Source organism: Schistocerca americana, chromosome 1 (assembly GCF_021461395.2).
Source record: "Schistocerca americana isolate TAMUIC-IGC-003095 chromosome 1, iqSchAmer2.1, whole genome shotgun sequence".
Classification (NCBI taxonomy): Eukaryota; Metazoa; Arthropoda; class Insecta; order Orthoptera; family Acrididae; genus Schistocerca; species Schistocerca americana.
This window is the reverse complement of record NC_060119.1, coordinates 1,002,710,771-1,002,725,885: the sequence shown is the minus strand read 5'-3', so window position 1 is coordinate 1,002,725,885 and position 15,115 is coordinate 1,002,710,771. Positions and strand designations below refer to the sequence as shown.

The 15,115-nt window shown below is 37.6% G+C and overlaps 2 protein-coding genes across 2 annotated transcripts in view; one reads left to right on the top strand and one right to left on the bottom strand.

Moving 5' to 3' along the window:
- Nucleotides 1–2,365: 2,365 nt before the first annotated feature.
- Nucleotides 2,366–4,979, bottom strand: LOC124616048 (nucleoporin NDC1). Its single transcript, XM_047144281.1, has one exon. It carries the CDS (start codon nt 4,829–4,831, stop codon nt 3,155–3,157), a length of 1,677 nt encoding a protein of 558 aa, XP_047000237.1. The 5' UTR covers nt 4,832–4,979; the 3' UTR covers nt 2,366–3,154.
- Nucleotides 4,980–5,032: 53 nt separating this feature from the next.
- LOC124616056 (ras-related C3 botulinum toxin substrate 1) overlaps nt 5,033–15,115 on the top strand; it is a 131,981-nt gene continuing 121,898 nt past the window's right edge. The window contains exons 1-2 of the mRNA XM_047144292.1: nt 5,033–5,276; nt 5,449–5,595. Coding sequence (XP_047000248.1) covers nt 5,480–5,595 — 116 coding nt within the window. The 5' untranslated portion in view covers nt 5,033–5,276; nt 5,449–5,479. The remainder of the gene's footprint in view (nt 5,277–5,448; nt 5,596–15,115) is intronic.

Below are 15,115 nucleotides of genomic sequence, written 5' to 3'. Positions count from 1 at the left end.
TAGGTATCGTGATGAGAGCGCTACAAAACATGTTTTTGTCCACTTTATTCACATACCAGCACCTATTCAAAGAGAAAGGTCATAATTTTACTGTAATTTCAGCTCACACTCCAAGAGAAATGGATTAATTTCAGTGTAATATTTACAGTGTGCTGTAGAACATAACTGTGAAGTTAACATAAGTTTTTTCACCGTATTTCACCTGTGAGCACCTACATTTGATTGTTCATGTTGTGATGCAGTACAAGTAGTATTTATTTAAGGTTTCTCACATGCAGTGTCATTGGTTTTTCACACCGGTTCTACTGTTTTCACAACTATATGCACAGCACACACTTTTACGAAGTTTATTATACACTCGACTACTCAGTGTATATTGTACACTGTAACAGTGTTTGTTGTGTATACTGTCTACGATGTTATGACAACATGGAGGAAAAATCTGCAGATGAACAACAAAATGTGATGTTTAGTAAAATAAAGAGAAAGCCGATGGTAGTTGTGGTGTAACATCACTAAAAAATAAATCTGAAACAGTGAACAACAAGAAATTGTGTTCTGCTCAACACACAGTCCTCAAAATACATTTCATCACTCACTAGTGAGAAATCTACGAACTGAAATGCAACATTAATCAAATATTGTAAGAAACTTCTACTTTAAGTTTGATGCTAAGGATTCTGTTATCAGAGAATATGATACTGTTAATGGGTGTTACAATGAAAACTTACCATCTATTCTCTGACATGCAATAAATTATTCTGACAACTTAATATGATCTTAATGATTAAAAATTTATATTTCACAATAATACTATGAACCAACCTGGATAACTTATTATTAAAATTCCATTAACTTTAACACTGATAAAGTATCTAGTCTTTGAATTCTCAGGTGAAATTAATGACAATTTGTGCAGTCCTGGCATACTCTCTGTGCAGTGGCTGATTGGCCTGACGTATGAATCGTCACAGGTTTGTTTGATCTGTGGGAGAGTGTCCCATAGGTACTGATGGAACTGAACTGGTAGACTCTTGAAGATACAAGTAAACTGTCCCGAGAAAGTCTATAAACAAAGTTTCAAGAACCGGCTTAAAATGACGACTCCAGGTATATGCTACAATCCCCTGTGTACTGCTCACATAAGGATCATGAGGATAAGATCAGAATACCACTGTACTGCATGCAGACACATTCAATCAATCTTCCCACACTCCATCTGTGAATGGAACAGGAAGAAACCCTAATAACTGGTACAATGGGACATACTCTCTGCCATGCACCTATCGTTGGTTTGCAGAGTATAGGTGTGAATGTAGAAATGGAAGATGTCTTTACAATTGCTCCCAGCAGAACCATCACACTGAGTGTCCGCTCTGAGCGCACAAATATAACTAATACTGGATGTTGGCTTCATCCCATAACATATGATGTGGCATGTGATGTATACATGCACAAACAGAAAGATAACAGAACACATACAACATTTCTTACGAGTCTGTATTACTTTTTGGAATGTGGGTTGTGGTGACAGACTGATCTGTATGTTCGTCCAGATCTAGGTTACGTTGACAGATGACAGTCTGGTGCAGAGTTGGCAAAGACACAGAAGGTGAATACAAAACCTTAAATATGGTGACATATCGATATCTATGAGATTGAAAAGTGACAATGGTTGTGAGGCAAACCAGTATAGAACGTTTCAGTTAACCAATATTTTCTACCAGGATTTAAGAAAGACTACGTTTAACTATCAGCACATGGACAGAATTTTAAATTCTCTTGTTGTAACAGTCTTAACATTCTTAGTATATATGATGTCCACTACTGTGCGACTATAGATGTAAATAAGGTAGTGGAAAAATCCTAGGAGAGTGTACATAATTTAGAAGTACAGGGAACAACTCACCAAACAGTGGAAGCATCAAGTCTTAACACTCATGTAAACAAGACTGAAAACCAGCTAGCTTTCGGAAGAATCCTTTTTCGAGCCAGAGCCCCTCCCCCCTTCCAAAAAAGTGCGTGTGTGCCGTCTGCATCGTTTATGTCTGTTGACTATGCCCCACTCTTCAGTGAGTCATTACCTTCCCTTTCAAATTATTTACTGACTACAGATGTGCTTTATGTGACTATCATTCCCTCTGCCATCAATGCTGCCTATGAAATATGTATGCTTGACATTGCAAGCTGTGCGACACAATGGTTAAATAACTATTATCTACAGAATTCTGAAGCTTTTGCTTGACTGAATATAAATACAAAAGAGGAAATTAACGATGAACCATTACAACACAAACAATGGAGTTCGGTGATACAAATTTAAGACAAGATGGCTTTTAAATGAAAACTTTTATAAAAATATATTCATGCCACTTTCCAAATTTTCATATTCATACTAGGCCTATTTACTACAAAATTCTCTCACATAGTTGTAATGGTGCCATTGAAAAACATGTCATCCTACTTATCTAAAGAGTATGATTTTTTATCAATGACAGTAATCTTCAGACTGGTAAAATATGTATTTCTTTCAAAATAGTATGAATATACCGCTATTCTGATCTGTTCCATGACTAAAAATTTCTTATTCTTACAATCTTAAAAAAATCAAACAAAATAAATAAATAAATAGGCTAATAAACAAACATATACAGTATATACTACCACCATACATTCAGAGGCTTCAGAAATGCCAGTACCAGCATTGTCAGAAACAAACACCAACCTGTGTGGGCTCAATGGCTAGTTCATTTTTACAGTAGCAAATCCTAGGCAGCGTACTATTTAGTACAACAGGTATGGCAAAAAATATAAGTTCACCACAGTAAAAATAAATCTACACTAAAATGCAATTTTCATTAGTTTTATAAACAGTATCACTACCAACACTATAAGGAAAAAAATCACATTTTATTTAAAATTGCAACAATGACCTTATAAAACATACAAAATAGTTGTAGCATTTAATCACTACAAACACACACATTCAACATCATAAGTAAAAATATACATAACATATTGGAAAGAGACAACATTTAGAAGTTCAATAAATTGTATTCAGACTTAATTTCATTTTGAGCAAAATTTTCTTGATGTAAAGCTCACAAAAACATACTTTCAAGGAAAAGCTTGTGGGGCAAGTACTTTGCATTATTTAACCTTCCAGCTGATTCCTAAAATTCTGCAGCTCTTGGAAGATATCAACTGGCAGCTTTATCTCCCTCAAATAAATGTCATATGTAATAATTAGCTTGAAGAGACTGCGTTCTAATGCACTTTTGAGTGCTTGTTTCATTCTGTTGCTTCTTGCTTCCACGTACCTAGTCTTTTTCTGCACAACAAACTTTGGTATTTTTATTACAGCCCTATTTAGATTAACAAGAGAGATTATTATATTAGGAAGGTCTCTGAGAGAAATACCATAATCATCCTCTTTGAAGGATGCTGTTGTAATAAAAGCTAGTCCTTGAGCTGCCCAAATAACAGGGTATGCTTGAGATAAGGTCCAGTGAAGTCTTGAATCTGGGACACCACCACAAAAATATGAAATCACAGTATTTTTGGATATGTAATCTACAATTTGAGTCCAGTATGACTTTATTGCATCAGAAAAAGAAATATTACTACCAAGTGGAGACACGGATTCTTGAACAGACTCATTTAATGACACTAAAGATAAGTTTCGCATGGACACACTGTTAGCTTTAGGTAATGTTGGCTGTGGAGTCTCTCTCTTTTGTGAAGATACGCCAGCACATTTTTCTCCAGACATTTCCATACAAGCTAAATTGATATATTCTGTGTATGATTTAATTAACTTTATGCATTCTGAAATAACCCCATTCCAGTTGTATGGATGACCACCAGGTTGACTTAAAATATATAATTGCTGTCGACGTAACAAGTCATTCTCTGCTAATAACTTGAGGTCTAAATATGCCAAATTTTGTATTAATGGTAACTGTTGCAGAGCCATGGCGTCTGCAAGTTTAATTTTGTCTGTGTTGCTCTCATTTATTACAATTGGAAACACATATCTTTCAGTAAGATGCAAGTTTAACAAGTATTTGCCTGCTGTGACAGCAAAAACATAAAAGAATGTCAGCCCATAAAAGTAACATACAACCATGACGTTAAAAGATGCATTTCCTGCAATTTTCAAAGACAAGAGGTTTGATATACAATTTCTTAAAGCACTGCCAGAGATGAAATACAACACGGCAAACATTACAACTGGTGATATACTTCTGATTATGGATTGTTTCAATAGATTGAGAAATTCTTCTTTGATTTGAATTAACCTCAACTGTTGCACAACTGGATATTGTAGAGCATTCGCTTGTAATATACATTCTGTTAAGAAAATATATACCCCCACAAACACGCTACCAACAATGAGATATAGATTTTCTTCGACCACAGAGCTTCCACCAGTTCCTGTTGTACTGGGGGACCTCTCATTAACTACCGATAAATAAAAAAACGATGAAAACGTACTAAGCAGTAAAAGTGACAGTGCCAAACAACCATTATGTAACGTGAGAGTGCGCTGAATGCACGATATTCTGTTTGGAGTATAAGGAGTAACGTTTGCAAACTCTGAGCCATGAAGGTATCCAAATGAAACCGTACATGTCATCACTGGAATAAAAAATACCCAGGTTTTTGGTGAAACTAGCACAGTTACAGCATCCACCATCCATGTCAAGGGGCTCCAGAAATCGAAGTGAATAACAGCGAGGAAAGCACACGCTAACAATATCTCAAATATTATAGTCCACGTAACTGCTGACAATATTCTTCTAGAACAGATTTTCTTTCCTTCATTCATGTTTTCTTCGAAACTGGCTGGAACACACGGACATTAACACATTTCTTCAAGCTAGCCGGCAAAAACACACCGCCAAACACACAAATTGTATAACGGTTCAACACCCGCCAAAACACTGAAATGTCTGAACGTTGGAGTCAGAGATACAGTAGTTAACAGCGCTTCGGTGAAGCGAGTTTCTTGAACTGTTCTCATAACATAAAATATTTCAATGTTCATAGAATTCGCCTTAAAACTTTTTATTAATTTCTGTCGAACAGTAAGTGTTAATATATTTAAAGAAGCTTATTGCCAGGAAAAACTCAAAGATCACATTTTAAACGGCTTCATCATTGCAATATGGCACTGTAAATAATTGTTTGGCGCTGTCGGAACTGAAGTATTGCGTGTACTACTCGAGAGGTGTGGTGTTTTTGCTGTGAATTTCTGTTATTAGACAATAAAGGTAACTAGCTTGTCATGGAGTAAAAATAAGACCACGTAATATTTATGCGTGAACATGTCTCATCAAGAAGATTTGTTTACCGTTACCAGAAGTTTGAGATCTGTCAACGGGAGCAGTGATTTTTCTTTGTCAATTGATGTTATGATGCTGAAGTAGTTTTTTCTTTTCGCAGACCATCGGATTTTCGTGCTGTGAAGTTCGCAATGTCTTCGGGGAGACCAATTAAATGTGTTGTGGTCGGAGACGGAACGGTGGGAAAAACGTGTATGCTGATATCTTATACAACAGACAGCTTTCCTGGAGAATACGTGCCCACCGTGTAAGTCAACATTGAAAACCATTCACTGTCTGTTTTCAGGCTGAACGTGTCGTTGCGGATACATAAGTCATTTTATTTAAAGCACAACTTATCAGGCAGCATCATCAGCTTAATAAGAGTTGTAGCTATTAGTTGAGGATTTGACATTGGATATTCAATATAATTTCTCGGAAGTAATTAGAAGAACCGTTTTTTTATTTATTTTAAATTGATTGTGACGTTGACATACTATCCTGTAGTAACTTAGGTTCAATAGCAGTATGAAAATTTCCATTTATTTTTCTACACTAGTCTGCAAGGATGACTGCAGTGGTGATATGTTTCACTGCTGCTTCAGTATGTAACCAAATTTCTGTTTGCTGGTTCATTTGAATGAGATTATTGTTATGAATATATTGAGACCATTGCAAGAATTGCAGCTAAATATATTTATCTTTTTGATGGCTATTCTTCATGTGTTTTTATCATAATAGTATGCAGTTAAGTCCCGTGAAACATTTGTATGTTCTTAATCTGCTCATGTTTGTTTTCTGATCTGTCCCAAGATGTATTGAATTAATTTATGAGCTGTTATGTTATAGGAATTTCTCATGTCTTCAGCAAGTTTTCATGTCAATATTTTTGGCAGGCCTACAGTTTGTAACACAGATTTTTCTTTTATAATTACACTTGTGAGAGAGCCTATAAGCCATCTACCTTTCATGAAGTAGATGTGAATACCTTAGTATCCAGTTACACCGTCCGGGTTATCTGGAAACTTCCCACTAACACCAACCTGTCAGAACTCCGGAGATGGGAACTTGCCCTTCAGTATATCCTCTCTTCTCGTTATCCGCCAAGCCTCAACCTCTGCTAATTTCAAGTTGCCGCCACTCATTCTCACCTGTCTTTCAACAACATCTTTGCCTCTTTACTTCCGCCTCGACTGACATCTTTGCCCCAACTCTTTGCCTTTACAAATGTCTGCTTGTGTCTGTGTATGTGCAGATGGATATGTGTGCGAGTGTATACCTGTCCTTTCCCCCCCCCCCCCCCCCCCCTAAAGTACGTATTTCCTCTCCCGGGATTGGAATGACTCCTTTCCCTCTCCCTTAAAACCCACATCCTTTCGTCTTTCCCTCTCCTTCCCTCTTTCCTGATGAAGCAACCGTTTGTTGCGAAAGCTTGAATTTTGTGTGTATGTTTGTGTTTGTTTGTGTGTCTATTGACCTGCCAGCGCTTTTGTTTGGTAAGTCTCATCATCTTTGTTTTTAGATATATAACTATAAAGAAGGATACTTTGAATTGCCACATGGAGATGGAAAATCTGAATTGGTAGATGCTTGAAGACAGTTATCATCTATCCCTTGGAAGCCTTCTTACAGAGTTTCAAGAACCAGCATAACCTGAAAAGTCTAAAAATAAAAGTTCAGCCCACTACATAATGCTCCCACAGTGTATTTTTTGCTACAACTTCTGTAGCCAAACCTTCTTTTTGTAAATTATCTTCGCGTTTGCTGTACCTTTCCCCATGGCTCCTGTTTTTCTGCCATAAGCGAAAGCTGTTTTTTCAACTAAAATATTTTTTATCAACAGCTGAAAAATAAGTTTCATTTCAAATCATGTGATCGGTAGTCTAGGAATCCACTATCCAGTAGTATCTATTCAATGTAACTGCGCTACAAGAAGCCCTCTTACGAACAGCTCATTGCTTCTTTTTCTGTCTCTTAAATTTCCCATTTTCAAGGCAATTTATGGATATGTGACTAACCTTGTGACCATTTTAACAAACAAAAGGACCTTTCTTATGTTGCTTAACCTTGTTTGTTCTTGTCCGGTGTTGTGGTATTCAATAAATGGTGTTTTTTATGGTACCTTCGATTACCGGTATTAGCTTTCAAAAACATCATAGAATGTTTATCTTCATTATATTCATGACGTATTGACATAATATATATGCCTATTTTTATCACCTTCATCAAGCTTAGTTATAATCCACAAATCTGAATCGATTTGAATAATTAATTTTTATTTGGTATGACCAAGAAACATAATTCATTCCATTTAGTTTCTCAGCACAATTTCTTTTCTCCGTCATCTCCATATATATTTCGAAAATTGTCTACTGTTGTTAAAAGAACATATTTTCTTTCCAGTAAAATTCCGAACTCAGCTTGACGTCAGTTAATGTTCTCCAAATGCATCACACAGAAATGCTCATTCGGTATTAGCAAATGTTTGATTTTTGCCACATGTAGTAGTGTTAAGAAGTTTTCGAAGATACCCATGGGTTTTAGAGTCTTTGGCAAGGCTGTTTGAACCCTAGTGCTGTGATCAAGATGGCAAAAGTAACTGGAAATTTCAGTATGCTGTGGCCGTCTTGTTTGTTAAATACTGTTATCAGTGTGGCCTTGTGTCTCTGGCCTTCTGAACAAATTACTGTGTGCATGCTATTAGCTACAAATATAGTGAAATAGACTCTTCATATCATAATCAGTAACACTTTATTAAAATGCACAGGGAGCTGGTTAATGACAAATGCTAGATCAAGGCATTTTACGTGGGAGTAGAATTGGTCCAACAACTAGAACAGGCAGTAGCCAAAAGCAACTTCATCACTAATTAACAGTGGAATGCTAAAATTATTCTAAGAGTAAGCGTGCAAGCATCATAGATTACAGCACTTCAGACACCTGGTGCAGAAGCACTTTGATGTAGTTACAAAATTATGTGCAAAACCCACATGCCTTGCACTACACTGTAGCGTAATTTCTCTCTGCTATATGGGCCCCCATCGGAAAAGGAGAGCATTTTTTGTCCAGAGAGCTTCTTTGCATTGACAGTCATGGGAACCGGTGGTGATGAAGCAGTTGGAACTGGGTTGGGATTGTGCTGTTTTGTTCTCATTGGAATTTTTTCTTGAAAGAGGTGTGTAGGTCTCAACAGTTCAGTGAGACAGTAGTGCTTTAGCCATTGACAATAATGTCGAGTGTGTGGTCTTCTCGTTGGACCACTTCATGCGGTCCTGAATAAGATGGTTTAATGGGGGTTTTATGCTGTCGGAGCATAGCATTGTGTGTAGGTCTTGGTGTACATATGAAGGACTGGTGCCACGTCAAGACGGTTGTCGGGGCCGGAGATGGGAGATGTGATCTCTCAACTGACAAATAAATTCACCATGTGTCAAGTTGGGTACCCACAAGGACAGTGGATCAACAAACTCCCCTGGCAAGGGTAATGTTTCACCAAACACAAGTTCAACAGCTGGAACGTCCAAATCCAGTTTGTAATTATTTCTCATACTTTGCAATACTATTGGTAGAGAAGCTGCATCATGCCACATCAGGCTGCCTGTAGCGTTTGTGCCAGCATTCTATCATAACATTGTTGGCAGGGTGATAGCTTGTTGTTCTATTATACACAGTGCCACAGAATTTACTCAGTTGTGCAAACAGGTTGGACTCAAACTGGCATTGGTGATCTTTTGTGAATTGTGAAGGACAGCCAAAGTGTGACACACAACAAGAAACAAAGGTGGAAGCTAAGGTCTCTGCCTTGATGTTGTCTATTGGTGCAGCTTCTGGCCAGCCAGTAAAGCAGTCTATCATTATTAATTAATATCATTTGCTGTGCAATGGAGGTAAGGGGCTGAGAACATCAATATGAACATATGCCAATCGAGCTGTTGTATCTGGAAAGTTGCCCACTGGTATGTGCGCATATCTGTTGTCTTTGCTGTGCTAGCATTTAATACATGTCTGTACTCATTATTGGCAGTCTTTCTTGACTCGTGGCGAAACAAAGCGATTGGAGACTAGTTGCGTTGTAACATGAACTTTAGGTGGCGCAGGTTATGTGTATTATCAAAAACACACTTCATGAACGACCTGGGTAGGAAAGGGTGAGGTTTGCCACTGGACACTCAGTACAGCTTGACATCGGTATTCGAAATCTCCACTGTTTGAAGTTTGAGCAATGATTCAGAGTCTTCACGCAGGTCGTGCAGCTCCCGGTATTATTGTTGTGCTGTCGTGAGTTCTGTGAAATGTGTTGAATGATCGATGCTGCTGACATGGGGAGGCTTACGGTCAGCAAAGATACTAAATTCTCTGGCTTCCAGTTCAGATCAGAAATATTTAATGGCTTCATAGATTGCTAAAAGCTCTCTGTCAGGCACCCCATTTCTATTGAGACAGAGACAGCTTGTGTGAGAAGAATCCTAGCATCTGTCATGCTCTTGTGCGAAAAGAATGCTAGTGCCTCTCATGCAAAGTTAATGTGACTCTGCACCAGCTGCTGCCTGACTCACGTCAACTACCAAAGCCAATGGTGCACTCAGTTCAGCGTTTGCGGGTAATACCACCTCCACTATACTCTGCTTGGCTGCTTAGAAAGCCGAGATCATTTCATCCATCTGTAAAACTGCTGAGTTTCCCTTGCTCCTTGGGCTGGTGAATGCTGCTGTTAATGGCACTTGAAACTCCACCGCGTGAGGTAAATTTTGGGTAATAGAAATTGATGACACTGAGGAAACAATGCAGTTCCTTACAGGTCATTGGCCAAGTAATCTGCAGGATGGCTTCATCTTTCTCCAGCTAGGATAGCAAGCCTGACAGTGTGATACTGTGGTCCAAAAAATCAACTTGTGCGTGGGTGAAGACGCACAAGGATTTAGAATGAAGTCATACCATTCCAATCTTCTGAACATTTTGGTAAGAAGCTGCTGATGTTGCTATGGGAAGGAGAGAAGACCAGACTCTCATCAAGATAAGTGAAGCAAAAGTTAAGTCCTAGTAGCACAGAGTTGATGAACCTTTTTCCATGTGTGCACTGCTTTTCGTAGGCCAAACATTATGGACCTACTCTAAAAAAGGCCAAAAGGAATGGTAAAAGCTGCATCATTCTTTTATATGGAGACCACCAGGGGTTACTCGATGGCCGCATTATGCATTCACGAATTGTGCCATCAAATTCCACTTTAACTATGGTGAATCGGTTTGGTGCCAAGCTCTAGGTTCAGCAGGAGACTGGTGGGCCTTCTGTAGTCAGTATGTGATGCCCCGTGTCACAGGGTATCTCCTTCAGTACTTGTAGTGGTTTTGTACGTGCTGGGAATCTCTTCAGTAAGTCAGTGTATTCGCCACTGGTGTCTTGCACAAGTTTAGCACTGTGCACTGCTGAATCTCAACGAAAACTAACAGCTGTCAACCCAGTGTTAGTAAATGGTTGATAATGTGCCAACAAATCCCACCCATTATTGGTCTTGATCTGTCTACAAATGTGAGATCCCATGTGAAGGTGCACCATAGTCTAAGGTCCAGGTTGATTTGCAGGGCTCTGTACAACTTCAGTGAAAAAAATTCGGTTAGCCGACGTTTAGAAATGAGCGAAGAAAGGTTGAATGGCATTACAACAGCTGTATTTTGAGTAATAGTAACTTTAACAGTTACTAAGTAGCTTTCTTGAAATATTTAATGAAACTTTTCCACTTAGAACCACATTAACAAAACTACTAATAAACTTAAATGGACAACTCAGGGTATAAAAATTTCTAGAACCAGAAAGAGGAAACTTCACAATGAGCTGAAATACTATAAAGACAGACATTTTACTGAGTATGTTCATCATTATAAAGCTAAATTTAAAAAAAGTTGTGAAGGCAGCCAAACAGATTGCAAACAATAAGTTCATTGTACAATATAAAAGTAAAACAAAAGCAGTGTGGTCTATTGTTAAATCAGAGTTAGGTGTTAGAGTAAGTAGTAATGAAATATCCAGGATTAAAGATGATGATAGCTTTATTGTAAACCCAGCTCAAATATCAGTGTGTTTAAATGAATTCTTCATAAATGTGGCAAAGTTAGATGTTGATGTAGTAGAGTATCAGAGTAAAATAAATCCCTTTGGACTCCACCAAGAAGCTGAGTATTTTATGCATTTTAAAGAAGTCACAGTAAAGGATGTGGAAAATGTTAACATTAAAAAATAAAAACTCTGCTGGGAGGGATGAGATACACACTAAAGTGATTAAAGCAGCGTGTGACATAATAGTACCTTCCCTAACTAAAATACTCAACTAATCTTTTGAACAGGGATGTTTTCTCAATGTTTTGAAGAATGCTGAAGTCTGAACTCTGTTCAAGAAAGGATCGAGGGAAGACATGGGAAACAATCACCCTATTTCTATTCTTCCAGTCCTATCAAAAGTGTTAAAGAAAGTAGCTGCAAACCAGATCAAACCTTTTATTGTAAAAATTATACTATTATAAGTAACCAATTCGTATTTCAACCAGGAAAAAACACACTGGATGCAGTGAATTACTTTATTGAAAAGATATGCAGATCAATGGTTCAGGGGAGTAAAGTTACAGGTACCTTCTGCGATCTCATAAAAGCTTTTGACTCCGTGAACCATGACTTGCTTATCTACAAATTAGACAAATACAGTTTTCAGGACAATGCTCTTAATTGGCTAACATCGCACTCACGCAACGGAAAACAAAGGGTAACTTTTACCCCAAATGCAGTGACTTATTATTCTAAATGAAGTAAAGTATCACAGGGAGTGCCTCAGGGCTCAATTTTGGGGCCAATCCTGGTCCTATTCTACATAAATAACATACCCATAAATATAAATTCCCCATCAAGTCTGTTTCCAGACGATACGTCTGTTTTAATTGAAGATGATGATGCGGAAATTCTGAGCTATGCAGAAAGAATTTCAAGCTTCATCATAAGCACACTAAATACAATAGAAAACTGGTTCCAGTTAAATGAGTTGAAACTGAAAATTGCAAAAACCCATATTGTTTGTTTGAAAACCAAATATTCAAGTTGTATGTAACTCAAAACACACTGTAACAATCAACTTATGAAAGAAGTTGACACAGTCAAATTCCTGGGGCTAAATGTGGACAAGAACTTAAGCTGAAATACACATATTGACTTCTGATTAAATAAACTATTTAATTTTGCATTTGCAATGCAAACACCAGCAAATTACTGACTTGAGTACACAAAAAATTGCTTATCACAGTTATTTTGAATCTGTTATTAGATGTGAGATAATTTTCTGGGGAAGTTCAAGTAGTGTATCTCGAATACTGAAACTGCAAAAGAAAATTGTCAGATACGTGTGCACTGCACAGCAAACAGTCTTGTCGTCCATTATTTTGGAATCCTAACTCTTCCCACGATGTATATTTATGAAATTATGATCTTCCTACACAGCAGACAAAAATTATTTGAGGAGAATCATTTTAACCACACGCATAACACGAGAAACAAAATAATTTTGTGCTACCCCCCACACCAGTTGAAATTATGTGTATGAACTCCACAGTAAACAGGGATGACAATGTATTACAAGTTAATGGGCGAAAACATATTTAATATGAAGCCAGAAATTTTAAAAATGAGGCTACAGCAGATTCTGTGGGAGAGATGCACCTATTTAATAGAAGAATTCATAGAGGATGAAATGGTAATTGAGAAAGGGGTAATTAGGTGGTAGATTTTATTGTATGTAAAAATAATAAAATTGTACTATTATTGTGATGCTGTTTTTTTAACATCAGCTGTTCTGTGTTTATGGTGAAATTTTGCCACAAATCTGACGTGTCTCCTGTATCTGAACCAAATGATTTAGATTATGTACATTATGAGCCAGATAAACCACAGTTCACAATTCTCTGTTGCAGTTGTGTTGAGCCAATAATCCTTCCATCTTCTTGGTCAGTAAATCCACTTTGGTGGGTAGTACATCATAATTGACCCGTCTTACCATGTGCAAAGAGAAGCTGTAGCACACCACTGGCACTTAAAACTCTGTCGCAGGTGATATAGCATCAAATATTTTGTCAGCTGACTCTGCAACAGCATCTAAGGGCATGCCAGTTTGTAATGCAATAATGGCTTTCACTTGGGATGACAAGAGATTACTCCACAGCATGTACAAAAGACTATCAGGCATGTTTCACATATCCACCTTACTCCACAGGTGTTGCAAATGTAAGGGCTTCTTGGGCTAGGACTTGTCTGATGTTTTCTGTCTGTGAAGCGGAGTCCCTTCATATCAGTTCTGTTTTTAACTTCTCATGTGCATCCATCGTGGGCAGAGTGTTGATCACATATTCAAACTCTGCTGCATATTTCTGTTCCAGTTGACTAACAACGGTTGCGAATTTGGTTGTCTCTGCTGTAATTCCAGCATAGAGAAAGCTTACTTCCATCTGCGCAAACTGTAATGCTGGGTTATGTGACCAAGAAGGTAACAAATGCATGGTGAATCATGAGACAGAAACGGGCTCCATCAATGTGTTCGTCATGTCAAACGGGAGTCCTTTTCTGTGATACATTCTGGCTAATTTAACCACATTGTAGTCACTAGTGTTGGTGTGGCCTTGTGTCTGTGGCCATCTGAAGAAATTACTGTGTGTGAGTACTGTTAGTTGCCAATACAGTGAAAGAGACTCTTCAGTCAGAATCAGTAACACTTTATTCAAATGCACAGAGAGTTCGTTAATAAAAATGTTAGATCGAGATATTCTCCTTGGAAGTAGAAGAATCAACCCAACAACTAGAACATGCAATAGTCAAAAGCAACTCTGTAACTAATTAACAACATAATGCTAAAACTATTCTATGAGTAAGCACACAAGCGTCATGGAATACAGTTCCTCTGATGGCTGGCATGGAAGCACTTTGACAGCATTACAAAATTACATGTGAAAACCAAACAAATTGCACTGCACTGCAGTGTCACTTGTGTCAGCTACAGAATTTCCCCTGACAGATTGTTTCCTGTGAGGTTTCTGAATGAGTAAAGTACTTGTGATTGGGCATTGGTTCCTTTGGATAGAGAGGTCAGAGAGGTTCCTATTGATGGCATAGTCAGTAGCTGTGGAACTTTTGCTCAGTTGAACAAGGATGAGGAAGGAAATATAGCAAGACCTATTCAAAGAAACCAGCCTGTTGTTTACTGAAATATATGGGACCTGGGAATCTCAAAACAGATGTAGGAAAAACATGGATTTCTCATCAAGTGATAAAATCACCATTGGAAATGGTGGCTAATAAAGTTCAGAGCATGGCTGAAACACTTCGGGAAATTTGAGTTTTTAATAGGTAGCAGATGAATTTATACAAACTATATAAAGATACGAACTGACAATTTAATTCATGGAATTAATACTAGATATAAAAATGTATGTAAAGATGTCAAGCCGTGTGCTTTGCTGCAGAAAGATTTCTGTTATTCAGAAACATACATTTTCATTAGGTTGTCAGGACCTGTACTAACATAGGCTACTAATAGAGCTCAGTTTAAGAGAAGGTTAAGGATTTATTGGTGGCCAAATCCTTTGTCTTAGTAGAACCAATTGATATATATTTTAGTAATATCGGATAAAATGAGCATTTTGTTAAATCTGACATACATGTCTTCAATATAATATGATCTGTGCAAAGATGATGAGTGATTCCAATAGCTTAAGAAGTATCTTTTGTACTTCAGTATATGTTTAGGGCAAGTTTGCTATTG

Coding starts and splice junctions, on each gene's coding strand:
- LOC124616048 (XM_047144281.1), bottom strand. CDS start 4,831: ATGAATGAAGGAAAGAAAATCTGTTCTAGAAGAATATTGTCAGCAGTT.